This window comes from Antrostomus carolinensis, unplaced genomic scaffold (genome assembly GCF_000700745.2).
Source record: "Antrostomus carolinensis isolate BGI_N321 unplaced genomic scaffold, ASM70074v2 scaffold15736, whole genome shotgun sequence".
Taxonomy (NCBI): Eukaryota; Metazoa; Chordata; class Aves; order Caprimulgiformes; family Caprimulgidae; genus Antrostomus; species Antrostomus carolinensis.
Window position 1 is genome coordinate 38,188 of NW_010321293.1, and position 16,574 is coordinate 54,761.

General features: G+C 41.0%; 1 protein-coding gene across 1 annotated transcript in view; it reads right to left on the reverse strand.

The window, feature by feature from the left end:
• Positions 1-16,574, reverse strand: part of SPECC1 (sperm antigen with calponin homology and coiled-coil domains 1) — a 72,566-nt gene that overhangs the window by 29,243 nt on the left and 26,749 nt on the right. Inside the window, exons 3-6 of the mRNA XM_010169883.1 lie at positions 6,991-8,558; positions 4,915-5,122; positions 4,193-4,266; positions 3,416-3,626 (exon numbers count right to left, since the gene is read on the reverse strand). Coding sequence (XP_010168185.1) covers positions 3,416-3,626; positions 4,193-4,266; positions 4,915-5,122; positions 6,991-8,558 — 2,061 coding nt within the window. The remainder of the gene's footprint in view (positions 1-3,415; positions 3,627-4,192; positions 4,267-4,914; positions 5,123-6,990; positions 8,559-16,574) is intronic.

Consider the following 16,574-nt stretch of genomic DNA (forward strand, 5'->3'; position numbering starts at 1 on the left):
TGCTAAACAGTGTATTGCCAGAAAAGCTTGGAAATGGGTGTGCAACAAAGCAAGAAAGAGTTGCCCATAACTTGGGTACTTTCGGCTATAACTTTCTTCCTTTGTGTTACAGACTCAATATATCATTTTGTTTTCACTATTTAAATATTTGATCCTAAAACAGCTACAAAAATGAATTTATTTCCAAGGTGATTGTTCTGAAAAGATGAAACTTGCTACAGGATCCCAGGACAACTCAGGTTGGAAGCAAACTCAGGAAGGGACCCAGTCTAACTTCCTGCTCAAAGCAGGGTCAGCTATGAGGTCAGACCAGGTTACTCAGGGTCTTATTCTGGTAAGTCTGGTCTTGAAACCTTGCAAAGATGGAGACTGTCTAATTTCAATATCCACCACCTGTGAGGACGCAGTTACACAACAGTGGATTGTAAGTTTTTGCATTTTACTGCAGAGAAATAACATTAATCAGGATATCATCCTAATATCATGATATATCTATGATATATACTTAAAATATCATAGAAGGCTGTCTGAAACATGCATTGATGAATTTGTAGGTTTCAATCAGTACTAACTTGGGGCAAGTTAACTCCTCTCTTATTCCATTTGTTTGGTGCTGGTCCAACCTCCCCCCAACACTCTTAGTCATAGAATTAGACATTTAATCTGTGTTAAATATGCCTTTGGGAGGCTCTTACCTTCATTCAGATGAACTCTGATGACCTCATCAGGATTTTTTCTGCAAGTTCTTTGGTTGTTCCTGAACCAAAAATGACTTTTTGTCTGATTAGAAGAATGTAACGGTGAAATCAAACTTGGAGGCAGGAACTCAAGCAGCCACAGGCAAACATTAAAATGGCAGGACATCGTAGGAGATAAATTGGTTTCAAGATCAATTTATGAGGTAGACTCTAATGACCCTCAAGAGATGGCAGAGGTTTTGCCAAAAACCTTTGAGTAGCAAGCTATTTGGAAGGTACATTTTCGAATCAGAGCTCAAAAATCAGACAGGAAACTTCCACTAGGGACTGTCAGATATTCAGTTGAGCGCACAGCTGCTCAGCATTAGCAAATATGAGGAGTATTTCATAGACTGGTTTTAAGGTATCATGCTACAAACTGTTTCCACCAGTGCTGAGCATGCATTAAAAGTCACTGCAGGTACCAGAATCTACTGCTGATTCTGAGCAGCAGCATTTGTGAAAGCTGATTTAAGGCAACAATGAGAATATCCCCAGAAGTTTCTGGGTGAAAGAAGCAGAGGTGCTGGGGATGATAGCGACCTCAGGAATGCAAAAATAACTGGGAGTGTAGAACTGGCTCTGAGCAGGAGCTTCAGTGACTTCAAGAATTTGTTTTATAGGTCAAAACAGTTTTAAAATTTCAGTGCTTAGCTGTTGATTGCTGGTTTGTTTAGACAATGACTTACAGAGACTTCACTACCTTCTCCATACCACTCAGTACAGGAATTTTGCACTCTCTGCATGGACATTGTGAGTCAAATTAGTTATACTTAAATTGGCAGATGCAAAATGTGGTCTTAACACCTGTCTCTGAAAGAGAATTAATATTGCTCACTGCAGACAGTATATCTGGCTCCATGACCAATGTAATACTCAAAGCAAGCTGTACAGATAGTCAACATGACACAAAGACAGACATATATCTATATGTATGTGAAAGAGGGAGACAAAAATGCCAAAACAGACTTAATTAAATACATGTCTGAATACCTCCTTCTGGAACTAAATATGTATGGATTCTGGGGATCTAATTTCAAAAGCAGTATTTGCAGCTCAGGCTTCTTATGCCAAAGAACAGACAATGCATCCATGTTCCATCTAAATGGAAGATAAATATCCTAGTTTTCAAATTAGCAGGTCATCTTCTATTCAATTTAAGTATTATCAAATACATCCTCAGATTAAAAACCAAAATAATAAAGAGGAGAAACTACAGGTACATGATTTCCTGCCCTTATACGTGGACCCTGCTTTAAACAGGAGAAATTTCATTAAGAATAAATTAGGAATGGAAACAGAGCCCAGAACTTAAGTACTGTCTGGTAATCATTTTGTCTGAATACATAGTCTGTAATAGCTTTTCTTTGTATCCACTGGAGACTCTGATAATGAAACTGGATCTTAAACACATTCCATTATTTTTCTGAAAATAAGTATTTCTGTTCCTTCAATCCAGGAATTCTGATCCACACACCTCCGCACAAAAGCCCACCCATCTACTGTACAGCTGCTGTGGGAACTCCTGAATGGAAAGCAGTGAGCAAATATGTACAACAAAGCTGGACTTTCACCTGAAAGAAATGACAAGATTCATCGTGTTCCTGTGGCTATTCTACCAGTGGCCATGAGTCTACTAGAAGAGAGATGGAAAAAATCTAGAGGAGTGAAACTAATGTGGCACAGATTTTTGATAAACAGGACCATGGCTTGTGTTATTTTGTCTTTCTTCATTCCTCCAGTACAAATATTCACCACCACAGCTCTGCTGGCTCTGCTTGCATCAGTGCAAAAAGAGAGCATAGCACTGTCATCTTTAGAAATTTTGATTCTTTCTTCTAATACATCTTTCATTTTCCATCTCTTTATTCAGTACTTCAGTTGTATGATTTTTTGAATGAATAGTGGTACATAAAAGGTCATGTACTGTATAAAAGCCACACTGTAAGGCATCTGTACTGGTTCCAGACTCAATTATAAAAGTCACTTTTGTTCTTACCACACTCCCACAGAGGGAAGCCCCATATACACAGCTTTCCACACTGGGGTATGCCTCTGAATGGTTCACAATTACTGTCCCCCCTCCAACAACTGAGACTACAGCAACTGTTTTACAGGTGCATCCACTGCATGACAAAGTCACCTCAGGGCTGAATGCTAAGCCACAGTCCAGATCACACTAGAGGTTTCAAATTAAGAACAGGAGATGTGAGATAAGAAATCCTAGTACTTGCATTGATCACTCAGTCAACACTTATCAGACTTGCAGAACATAGAAGTCCAGCTACTCCTCATTTTAATTTGAACATACAGAGTCCTTGACTCCTCTTAGGTTAAGCAGTTCTCTTCTGGATGTCCCATATGTAGCCAACCAATCTTTTCACAGACATATTAATACAGCTGCACAGAGAGTTATGAAGGCAATAAAATGCAGTGGAATACCATACTGGGAACAAAGCTATAAGGGGATATTGGCAATCATTATTGCTTAATATTTGCTGATTAAAGCCTTCCTGGCCTAGTTGACAGAACTAGATCACCATAAAGAAAAAGAACAGAAACATCTTAGAATAAGAGACAACACAATTTGTCAGAAGAGTTAAAAACAGACAACATGCACATCCAAGCCAATGAATAGTTATTGACAAAGCACTGTTTGCATGCGTGTTAGCAGTCACAGATCAAATTGCAGCCTTTGTAAGTAACCAACCTGTTGCTGCCCTTCACTTCATCCAGCTCCTTCTGCAGTCTGGCACTCTTCTCCTCTTCCTCCTGAAGTTTCCTCTTTACCACACGGAGCTCCTGCTGGGCTTCACACTTAATATCATTGGCTACAACCACTGCAGTCTGCAGATCAGCTTGAAAACGCCTCCACTCTTCTGTATCTTCCTAGAGAGAGCAATTAGAACCCCAAACTGTTTGCTGTAAAAATGCACCTACTTGGGCTGAGCACTCAGTTACTGATCTCTTTCAGTGATCACAAGCGACCAGGATTTCACCACCATTTCAACATGATGCTGAGGTCAAACTAAATACTTGCCTCTTTACACAGCACCAATGAGATTTCTAAAGAAGAAACTGAAGCTAAGCTCTCCACTCCAACACAAAAAGTACAATTAAAGTTTTTCCTATAGCTATTGATCATTCAGACTCGTGATACTACTACAAGTACTATTGCTGAAAAGAACTCACTGCTAGCGATGATTCACGAAGCAGGAACAGCTGTTCCAAAGTAGCAGAAGTTCATAAGTACAAAAAGCAAAAGTAAGTTGCAAAGGATGTATTATATTTTTCCTTCACAGGCAAAGGAACAGCTAGAAATGAGCAAAGAGAATGGAGAATGAAAGGATGTAGAAAGGAACCTTCTACAGTTGTTCTAGAAAAATATAATGTCTCTCAAATCCAGTACTGCAATAAAAGCTCAGCTTAGCTTTGTTATGGAGTCTAGTATTTACCTTCATTTGCTTAGTTAGAGCCTTCAGCTGCCTCTCTGTATCTTGTTTTTGTTCTTCCAGCTTCATTGCTTTACCTAGGAACAGTAAAAAGGGGAAAAGATTATTAAACACATAAGGGCAAGGGTGAAAAAAAGAAAACAGGAGGGCAAAGCAGCCTATTTGGTTTTGCTTCTAGTAATGCCACTAAACAGACTAAACCGAAATTAAGGTGCTCTGTCAATGGACCAGGAATGGAATCAACAGTAGATTTATTAATCAAACATCTCTGAAACAGGTCATTAATCTGAGGCATTAAACCAGACTTTTAAAGTTACAGATCCACAAGTGCAGGATCACGTAGGTAACTGGAGGTGGCACTGGTAAGTGAAACACGCCACTCGTTCCACCAGGTGGCAGCTCCCCTTCCACAGCGACAGCGACTTTACAGCTTAACGTGCTTTTCCCTAGAAGCTCTTTAAAAGGCCAATAATTCCAGTTCCTAGAATGAGCAATACATCCTTCGCTGAAGAATGAGGCTTCCAGACTGCCTCTAATATTATTTCTCTAGCACTAACTGTTAAAATAGGGGCTTTTGTGCATGAATAGAAAGGACTGGCCAAAATTGGACTATTTCTAAAGCGAGGCCCTTCACACATACCATGACATGCCTCCTCCTCCCTGCTGCAGCCACAACTGAGCCCCCTGAATAAATTCACTTAAATCTTTTTTTCAGCTTCACCTACTTTCTAGCTCACTGATGAGCTGGTTATTGTGAAGTTTTATAGCACGATGTTGTTCCACCTGGTCCTCTAACTCAAAAATGGTCTCTTTCAGGTTTTTTATATCTGCTTCATTCTCTGATGTTTTTTCCTGCAGCTTTTGGTTGGTTCTGCTCAGTTGCTCAGCCTGCCGGTCACACAACTCCTTCAGCTGACCACACTCATTCTCAGCCTGGAAGGGAAGAAAGTTGTAAGTCTGTTTTTATTTCTGAACAGATATCAACTCATTAGAGATTTTACTGGGTATACCATGGACTTAAGAATTGAACCTGTGTTCTAAGCATTGTAAAGCATGACTTTCAATGCAAATGAGACTTTTTCAGGAAACACAGATGAGCTATGAACATCAGTTTTCTTTCCTGGTAATAAAGATAATAAACAAAGATGCTACAATGAAATGAAATTTTCTATATGGTGACCATAATTCCAAAACAATCTCTGCAGGTAATGAACAGATAGAAATTATACTCCTGGAAAGCTCCACATCTATTTATGTATCACATTATGAGAGTGATATCACTGCCTTAGGCCAAGATGATGATCAGTTCATCTACATTAACAATTCTGCTGCTTTTACCACATGTATTTTCAATGGATTGGGAAAACATATGTAGTTGAGCTAGTGCCTGCAGATAAGTATATTATTTCTGGATATAGGACATCTGGAATTACTGAAGGGGGAATCTGCTGCACTTCAGTTTGTTGGCTCAGGTCCACAGATCAATGCTTCCAGGTTTTGGGGGAGATCTTTTGAGTACGAACAAGTTACAGAAAAGCAAGGTGAAGGCTGCCAATTCAGTGAGCAGCACTGGCACAGCCTGACTGAAGGGCAGCCGTACAGAAGCCTGTGGTCTTGTTTGGGTGTCACAAATAGCCAATGATTCAAAACAGCTTAATTCGAGGGAAAGGAAGAGTAAAAAGGAGGAAATCTGTGGTTTCCAAACCAAGCAATAAAAGTTTGGTATGGAGTCTGAGCACTCAGCAGTTTTTCATTTATTCTTCATAAACTGCAGTTCTAGAAAGCACTTGGGAGCTTCCCCTAACTCCATTTGCTGTGGTCACCCATTTAAGCTGAAAGGACATCTGGATTTTCTAAATCACTCAAATCATGGAGGTGCTTTTTGGCAACGCTCTCTTCCTCTGCAACTGGCCAGTTTTACTGTTCTTCTCATGATCTCTTCCCCATACAGGAAAGGCTGCACACACTGACTATCACTGTCTGCAGCAGTGGGACATAATCACTGCCTTGTGCTTTATTAACACTTGATCCATGACACCTCACTTTGCAGCTCTCTCCTGAACATCTGGGATCACACAGAAAATAGTAACTGATTTAAGCTTGCTTGGAACAAAGCTACAAACTACCAAATGAGGCAAAGAAAAATCATTCTAAAATTAATCAATTTTTTTTTGGCCATTACTTTACCTATCCCAAACCAGAACACTTCCCAGTTCTGTAAAAATATTTCAGCTTTATGAAAATAATCTCATCTGGAGCATGACTGTGCATCATCAGTCATGTTGCTGTGAATGTCAGCTTCTCTGAGCATTAGCTTATGTCCTTATGTTCTCATGACCAATGAAACCTATAGTTCACTACTAATTAATCATGATTAATTATTCAGAATTTAATATTCATAGCTAACTACTCATGCCCTTCTCTCCATCTGGATTACCAAGTGATTTTCAATCATATTTGTCCATATAATATCAAAGTAATTTTTAATTGACCTGTTCTTTGCTATGATTTTGACAATTCTATTTAATAAAATAGTAAATTCTGCAGAAGATATTAGAGAAACTTAGTTTTGAATTTATAAACACAGCTATGCCAACAGTTATTCCTAGGAAAATAGGCATCTAGCAGCAGAAACAGAGCCAATATCATATGACCCCAGCTTCCACTCAAAACTAATTCATGCAATTTAAATCCTGGAAACTTACAATCGATGGCTCAATGACAATCTAAAGACCAACTATTACCTATTTATGGAAGGACAGATAAACAACCATTACATTTTACAACTGTTACTCCTTTACCTTAGATAGCAAACCCTGAATGTGCTTCAGTTCACTGTTTGCCTTCAGCAGCTCTTGTTTAAGCTCAGTGCAAGATGCTTCTAACTGATCCTTTTCTGCATGGGCTACTTTCAGCATCTCTTGCACCTCAGAGGTGTCAGTAGTACATCCCATCGCGTTGATTTCTGCAGCCTTTTGCTTCTCACTCTCTAACTGAGTTTTGAGAGAGCCATTCTCAATTTTTAGACCCTCTAAGGCAATTTTACAGTCCTCTAGAGTTTTTGTCACTGTGCTGTTGCTCTGCTGTTCCACTTCTAGAAGTTTAAGCAGCTTCTCATTTTCTTCTCTCAGGCTTTTAATCACCTGCTGGGCATCCTGATGCTCCCTTTCTAAGCTTCGGAGGCTGCTGGTTAACTGTTGCTGAATGTTGAGCAATTTCTCTCTTTCAAATTGTGCTTTTTCAAGAACTTCTGCACACTTCTGTTCCAGTTCAAGGACCTTCCCCTCCTGAGCTCTGCTTTCTTCATTCTTGGATCGCTCTTGGAGGAGAGTCATTAGCTTTTCATTTTCTTGGCTCAGCTGTTCTGCTCTATCTCTATGTTGACGAAAGGAGGTCTCCAGCAGAGCTTTCTCTTCCACTAGCTTCTCATTTTCTGCTGTCAGCTCCTGCACCATTTGCTGTTGATCCGACAGCTCCTGCAAAGTGGCTTGTAATTCTTCTGCTGTGCTGTGGTGATTCTCCTCCATTTTTTGTATTCTCTCTGTAAGAGATGCAACAGAAAGGTCACTAATATTGTTAGGAGAACTTCCAGTAGTGGAGCATTTGGAACCTTTGAAGTGGTTGCTGTTGGAGGATGTTGGCCTGGAAGGTACATCTGCTATATGTTCAAAATCAGATGCATCAGGTGATAAGGAAGCTTTAGTTACATCACTGCTGGAAGAACCTGAATTGCGCAGTGCACCTCCATTGACCTGCTGCCTGTGCGCATCCGTTTCACCTCTCGACACATTTTTTGATGGGCTTCCAAAACTGGATTCTTGGGTAGTTGGAGTTGGGAGGCTGCTGTCACCTCCACTGCTTGTTGTGGTGTCTGAGAGAGGAGAGTTCTCTAGATAATGCAATTTCTCCTTCAAAACACGATTTTCCTCTCCCAAGCTAGCAAGCTCTTTTTGAAAAGTCCTGTTTTTCTCCTGAAGGGTCCTTATTAACGGATCTATGTCAGCAGGTGATACTGTTTCTAAATTTTGGTTGGAAGCACCCATTGCTTCAGCATTAAGTGAACCTTTCTCTTTGCATTTCTTCAATTCACAACGGAGTTTGGTAATTTCAGAATCTTTTGTCTTCGCTTCTGCCAGGAGTTCTTTAACCTGAGATTCCAGAACAGCCTTGTCACCAGCTTCATTCTCTTGCTTGGACTTGCTGGTGGGGCGCACATGTTTGGTAGGAGTTGGTGTACCAGAAGAGGTGGGGCTGGGTTGTGTTTTCCTAGTATTGGTTTGACCACGCAGTACTGCTCTCTCTCTGGATACAGATGATGATATTTCCCGGGGTGCTGGAATTCCTGTGCGCTTTGCAGCCGAAACTGTTCCTGGAAGACAGAGAGATGAGGCAAATTGAGTTAGTTCATAAAGAAAACAAGTCACGCGACACCAATGCTAAAGCCTGGAGCAGTCTTGGAAAAAACACCTGAGTGTCTGAATAGGTTTAGTCATGTCTGAGTGTGTGGATTCATGTTTCAAAGGCTCGTATTATTTTGCATTTCTTCCTCTCCCACCCCCTGCAAAGAAACACAGTCTGCTGAACTTTTTCCCAGTGTAATAATATAGTATGTAGATGCTGCAATACATGAACTGCAACCCCCAGTACTAGGATATTAATTATATGAAAAGAAACATTCTATACCCTACTTTGCAAAATGCTGAATTTAAACCGATTAATTTCTGGGGGAAATTTCAGTAACTTAAGAAAAGATACTATCTTGAAAAAAAATAAAATGTATTTTTATCACACATGACTATTTTATCATGAATAAAACTGGGGTATTTGCATTATGCTCAGTTCACACAGATCATAATAAAAAAAGGTTTGAAACATTTATGCTGACTGCAGATTCAGTGAAATACAAAACTCTCCTGGCACTTCTAACACTGAGACAATTGTGTTGCTACAGCTTTTTGCAGAGATGGATGAGAGATTTTTCATGTTACAAATTCCCATCCTCTTGCAGAGGAAGAACAAAAGGAGGTTAGAAAGTAGATGCTGTTCTGTTTGGTTGTTGGGTTGTTTGGTTTTTTTCCAACTTCATGCAAAAGATTATGTGATTACAAGAGAAATAAAGTTTCCAAGTTGCTTATCTTCATCTTCCAAAGCTCTCTCTTGGAATATGGGACCATGGGTACTGAAGAAATATTAAAGAGCCATCCTAACCATGAAAGTATTAACAAGCTGGTTAAAGAAAATATGCTGGTTCAAAGGGGAGGTATTATAGGCCACTACAAGTGGCAACACTATGAATTTAAGAAATTCCTGTTTTCAGGACCTAATTCAAAAGGAAAAGCCCTAAACTACAAAGCCATGAAGTTTTGGGATATGGTACAATGAAGAGATATTGCCTGATGTAGCCACGTAAACAGGATGCAAGGGCCAGTTATGCAAACAGAAAGGGTTAGTGAGCCAGTGTTTGCAATAAAAACAAGTCTCCAGAATCACTCTGGGGGGAAATCCTAGAACTGATTACATCTCCCAACGTTTCAGAAGCTCTCTTTGCTGATACACATGTGGAACATTCACTGAAAATCAAAGGGCAGTTAAGACCAAAGGGGGAGCAGACTCTCTGCTGCACAACTACGTGACTGCTGCAAGCAACTTCATAACCCTCCTAAAGGATTCTTCACACACTGAGGAAACCTGTCCCAGTAATGCAGGGCAGTGAAGGGTTAATATTAACAACACCCAGTTTGCTCAGCATCTCTTTTGAAGAATGCACTAGGTTTATAAACCCCACACCAACAGGAGCCCCTCCTCCTCTCTCCCAAACAAACACACTCTGCAGCAGGCACAATAAACACCCAGGGACAAAGAGCAGCTGAAGAAAAGACCCCTGAACACAGAGGCTCTGCTGGGAGGAGAGCACAGAAAGGGCTCTGTGATGGCAGGGGCACGATAAGGCCAGAGACAAAGGCTGCAGTGTTTATGGGAAGAGATAGCAGGGATAGTCTGGCTGGACAGCCAGCAGCCCACACAGTTTCATTGAGTCATCTACAGCTGGAGGCACCAAGGTATCAAGGCAGCTCTGGGCTCCCCAGTGAAAAGTGCAACGCAAGCGGAGATGGGAGATTTTCCACTGCAACTCAAAGAGCTGCTGGTGCAACTCCAGACCTGAGAACTCATTGCACTTGTCAGAGCTGAAGGCCCCTGGCTCCCTGCTCAACCCCGTTTCTTAAACCCAAGGGCTCTCAACTGCCAAAATCTGGCAACTGTAAACCACATTCACACTGAGCTGAGCAGACAGCAAAGCTTTTAGTGTCAGTGCAGCTAACACCACAGGATGAAGGACAACAGGGAAATTGAATGGACCATGATGTGATGTGTTGCTTCCAGCAGAAAAACACTAGCTCAGCACACCTCCTTCTTGCTCAGAGGCAGAGGTTCACATGGGGATTCCCAGGTGTCCAGGCAAGAAAGAACAAGGCCTTGTTTGAATGCATCTCTTGAACATAGAGTAGGACAAGTGTCCAGGGTAGAGAAGCAGTGTTCATGCAAGCTATAATCATACTACAGTTTTAAGATGTAAAATACGTACTTCAAATGGCCACAGATGTTCTTTGATGGAGCCTAAGGGGTGGATTTAAAGCCTTCTCTTAGGTCCTCGACTTTTATTCCATCTGAAGGAATTTTCTACTGTTATAACAAAATTTTATGACAAAGCAAGTGCTCCAAGTAACTTTTTCCTTTCCCCAGTGAATGCCCAAGCTAGTGCAATGTCATGAGTTTCATCTGGTCAGCACATGACTGGGTAGTGTCATACAAGCAGTGGGTAGCGTCATACAAGCAGTGGGTAGCACTGACTGTGCAGTATTGCACACATGACAAGAGAGAATGGTGCTACTACACACTCATAAAATTGTACAGCACTGGGAAAACCACCTCTTCCCAAGAGGAATGTAGCACTTTGGGTAGCGATGCCAGTGTGCTTCTAATCACCACCACATGATAACTGCAGCGTGATCCCGAGCAATGGAAGATGTATACATAAGGATAACAATTAAGCATATTTAACTGGGATTGTCTGTACTTCACCAGCTTGCCAACCAGTGCAGGCTCTGAGCTTAGCCCGTCCCATGTGTTTTGTAAGACTCCATGCTCTGCTGACTTGTTCTGTCATAAATCACAAAGCATTTGCTAACCATCAATAACCATTAACCAACCTGGGTTTTTTTTCATGACATCAAAATGTTTATGTATTTTCCTCCCTCCATTCTCCAAAACAGTGCCATGCAATACTAAAAAGCCACAGAGAGCCCAGAAAAGAACCAGCTTTCAATGCACATGGCTGTACAAAGCACCAAAGCAAGTGTAACCACTACTATAAAGTCTATTTTATGGGTGACTCCCCCCTCTGAATGACCTTGAAATGGAGCAGAGTAGCAGTTGTAAGTGGAACTGCCAGCCCCACAGCCCCAGGCACCCACAATGCAAGAGTCTATGAACTGCCTTTAGGGCCATACAGTCACCCTGGTGACCTGATTAACTCAGCACCCCACACTGGTTATGGGCTATGGGAGACTCCAGACACCTGCCCACCAAGCTGCAAAACCCAATCTAGGGGTGATTTATGCTGCTGCTTAAAGTGGCTGGAATCATGCAGATCTTCACTTCCTAGAAAGTGCTGCTTGTTTTGAGCAGGGAAGAGAAAAACAATGAGCCCTGAATCTCAAAGGAGACATTCTGAAAAAAACCCCAAACCAACAATCCAAAAAAACCCAACCAAGCCATTAAGTACCTTTCTGTTTGGTCAAAACAGTGCCAGGCACCTCATTCCTGTTTTCACTGTTCACCCACCCTGTCCAACCTGTTAGCTTAACTATTCTCTTGCCAAGTTTGAGCACAACAGCTTTCCCCACTGTCCCACATATCCAAGCTCTGACCAACTGTGTATTTCTCATTCCCTTCACACTATACCCAACATCCCATTCTCCCAGTTCCACACCCACTCTGCTAATGAGCTCCGCTTGTGCTCCCCCTCTTCAGAGGAACTGGGAATTACTCCTGAATTACTCTACTGAGAATTATTGCCTGAAAACCTGTTTTGCTCAGACTGAGGTCACCTCATCATCACATTCCTCACCTTGGTGCTCAGAAAGAACTCCTCCATTTTCAGTATCAGCCATATTATTCAGCTGTGAGGGATTAAACCTTAACATGTATATAATGGTTATAATTTTCAGAGTGCCTTAAAATTAATAGCTATTTAACTCTCAAATCCTCTGAAACACATAATTGTTAACTCTAGGTTACAGGACAGGGAAACAAAGAGAAATTAAATGCCTCACCCAAGGTCACAGTAAGTCAGTAAGGATCAGGATCCTGGAGGTCCTGGCTGGCAGCCTGCTGTGCAGCTTTATTGTTTGCACCACTTTCTGCCAGAGAATACTTTCTGACTTTCCACTGGTGTCAGAAACAAAGTGGGAATTTAATGAGATAAAAGTTGACCCCTCGTGATGATCTTCAGCCATTTTAATCCCATTTTCAGCACAGCTACAATGTTTTTCACAGAAGGAAGGATCAGGATTACTGTTCAGTTTTTCCACATAATGATCTATATTTGATCTAAGCTCTCAACACCTGCCACATCAGCTCCCAAAGGGGCATCTACAACCAGGAGTAAATGGACTATGGAATGGAGAAAACCATTTCCCAATCCCCCAAAGCAGAACATGTAGGACTGTTGTTCAGAAGTAAAGTCCATGCAGCACAGCTAATGTAATTACAGACAGCAGGGTAAGGGAGACAAGGTGGCAAGTGTTTTACCATAGTGACAGAGGGGGACACGCATGATATTTTGGAATGAAGATTCAGTAAGTTTATCTGCCTTCACACTCTGTGTGCTCTCACACAGCACGTTATCACTGCCTTCCCAGTAAAGCATGAGCCTTGAAGTTACATTTATTTTACTTGATTTAAGTATAACAGCTCAAATACCTGCTTCCCCAATCCTAGAGCAGAGGAAGAATCTCAGTTTGGAAGTGACTTCATCTGACCACAGAACCACCTTTGGAAATGTTCCTCTTCTGCTTTGAATCTATTTTTTGGAGCTGGAGTCAATACAAGATTATTTGCCTCTGGCCTTTGTGCCATTTGTGTCCCACAACCTTTTCTTAATCCTTCCCTCCATCAACATATTAATAACCCAAAGGTTAATGCCATGGGCTTCTGCTGTTCCAAGGACCAAATTAACAGAGAATGTTCCATCTTATACTTTCTTCCTAAATTTTAATCCTGTCAACTCTTAAGCTAGGAACAACAAAACCACATTTTCTTCTTCAACATGTTTAAAAATCCATGTTATTATTAATTCCTTCTTCCACAGTTTAAGCAGGTACTAAGTCTCCTGCACATAGAGTTCATTTATGTAATTTAAGCATGCTGATCACCAATTCATTTCAGAAAGCATTTCAGTCATGTAAGACTAAAGTACGAAGACAGATGCATCTTGGGTGTGATGTTTTTAAACAATGGATACCTTATTTGAATTGCAAGGGCAGGATAACAAGAAATAAAAGACAGCTATTCATAGCACTCCACAATATTAAAGTCATACGTTTCAAAAAGGCAAACTGTTGCCTCCAGACAAGTTTGTGCTCTCATGATTATCTGCTGCTCTGGGAGGACTGTTACATCTCTCATTCCAGCTCCAGCATTTGCAACAGATCAGTTACTTCACTGTCTTGTGTCTCTTTGCCACCCCTCTCACCTCCAAAATGGATAAAGAAACAAAAAGAGATAGCAACAAGAAATTATGGGCTAATTCACAGCCTCCCTGCCAACAGAAGACTGTGACTCTTCTGTTCTTCTGGAATTCTGTTCCCATGTCCTAAGGTATCATAATAAATTTTGCCATCTGAACAAAACTCCCAAGTCTCAGACAGAAAAGTGGTTTCTGTGATACTTTGAGAGAAAGGTCAGTGTAAATGAAGTGGGCTGCAAGCATGCAGCAGAATGGCCAAGTAGAGAGAATACTATTAACAGTCCATGCTTGTACAGCCAATAAAAAGAGTTATTAATTCTCCCCATACAATTTTACTGTGCTCTATCACATGTGGTTTAGCTGAAATACATCCTTCTTATCAGTTGTGGGTTTCATCTTATTCTCTGGCTGTGCCTTTGGTAGGTCCTGGACTCAGCATGATTGTACTTACTCAGGCCTTGCCAGGATCTGCTGAGGATCCACAGCAGCACTGGTGACATACAGCACAGGTAATGCAGTCATGTACTCATACATGCTCAGTCTTGCCTATGTGAGGTCCTATTACTATTTTTAGCCAGCTTTGAGTTTCTTATGCAAAACAAACCTGGGTTATAAATGTACCTTAATCCCACCTGTTTTATGACACCTGGTGTAGGCAGCCAAAATCCAGATGTCTAGTGCCATTTCAGATGCCCTTTAAGTATATTTAAAATACCTTCACTGAGCTGAAAGATTTGACAGTACCTGTGGTAGGCCTGTCCTCTGCTCGAGAGGCAGACAGAGAGCAGCTGGGATGACTGGAGACATCTACAGTGCCACTAGACATTGAACTGAACAGTCAGACTTTCACAACACACTTACAAACTGGTGTTACAAGGCAAGTAATAGCAGCTTTTATGTGCCATTTTCAAAATTACTCCAGAGCCCAAGTACCACTTAGGTGATTTCCAGCCACACAACGAACAACTTAACACAATGCATTAATACGTGACTTCATTACAATGTTGATTTGAATTTAGTCACAGCCAAAACAGACAAGATGGTATTAGCTTGGAGCCATTGCACTCTGTTGACACCGTATGAGAAAGCAGTACGTGCTCCAGGGAGCCTAGCCATATTTTCTGTCATCTTTTGTCAAGTCAGAATAAAGTTTTCAAGAACCTAATTAACTTGATGCTTAAAATCCATTTTCCAACAGCAGCTAAGCCACTAAGAGCTCAAAGCTCAACTGAAAGCCCAGGGGACTTGGCAGATCACTTTCACCCTGCTTCAGCATTGATCCTGAGATTGGTATTGAGACTGATTAAGAGTGAACTAGGAAGGTCCTTTGGGAAATGATCACTCTACAGCACAGCAGAAGGAGTGGTGCACGTTTGATTTTTTTAAAGCACTTTTTCATTAAAAAATTTCAGAGTTTTTCACACATCTACTTCATTGAAACATCCTATTTTTCCCTGCCCTTCTTTTTTTCCTTTGTTGAAGCAAATGAAACAGTTTAAAAAACTTCCCTGCTAACCAGAGATCTTCTGATATCCTAATTAACAGGAAACACACTGACACATTTCATGGTGGTGTAAGAAAAAGCAAACATAACTGCTGAAAAGTAGGGCAGAAACAACAGCAATCCTTACCCGTGCTGCTGTGCTTTTTCATACAGATATCTACACAGAGACAAAATCCCTGTATGTGTTCTGCCACATTGTTTAATGCTCCTATCCTTCAACCTCCAGGCGTGCTCACAGTAAGACAGCTTGATAACAAATACTGAACAGATGCACATAACTAAATCAACTCATGAAAAAGATCAGAATCAGTTCTAAGTGCTTCCTGGGGGTTAGAATGAGAGTGGGACTAGATGGAGAAGGCCGGATTTTCAAAGAGATATAGGTGCCAGGAGACACAGAGGAGCACCTACTGTTATTTTCAAAACTGCTTAAGCTGTTTAGAACTTCATATTTGAGACCAAAATGTCTAAACCTTCTAGTCCACCATCAGCTTAGGTAAAAGAATGACACTATGACAAACTATTACAGCTTTATCTGCTTGATACACAAAAAGAATGAGTTGAACCGGTTAGCTGTCAGCATTTCTCAGTGACCACAATGTTGGATACTTATTTGGATAATCCCCAATAACTCAGAAGAGCACACTATTTTCCATCTCTTTTAGGGCTGTCCTGCAGAAAGACAATGTTCTCTGCTATCTGGTCTTTATGCAACAGCAAACAAAGCAAACCAAGGCTTGGCCAGTCATGGTTCTCCTGAATCAGTCTGTTTGCAGAGTATTAGTCATAGAGCCAACACCTTTACAGGTCAGCAACTCTTTGGGAAGGTTTGCTTGGACTCCAACTAGATTTAAAAAAGACAAGGAGATGGCTGCAGAACAACAAAGGTGGTTCTGATAATCTGACACATTATATAGAAGCATCTGCTCAAATAAAGCTTTCTACTCAGCCAACACTGAGACTAAAAAGTAATTATAACATGAACTCTGTTTTCTGAAGGATTTTAATGGCCTGTTGGACTGTCTAGACTGCCTGACTACATTCCCTGTGGAATAGATACCATATGCAACAGGAGGAAAAAGCTAAAAGACTTAATACAAAGATTTGATCTATGTAATCATTGTGGACAGTGT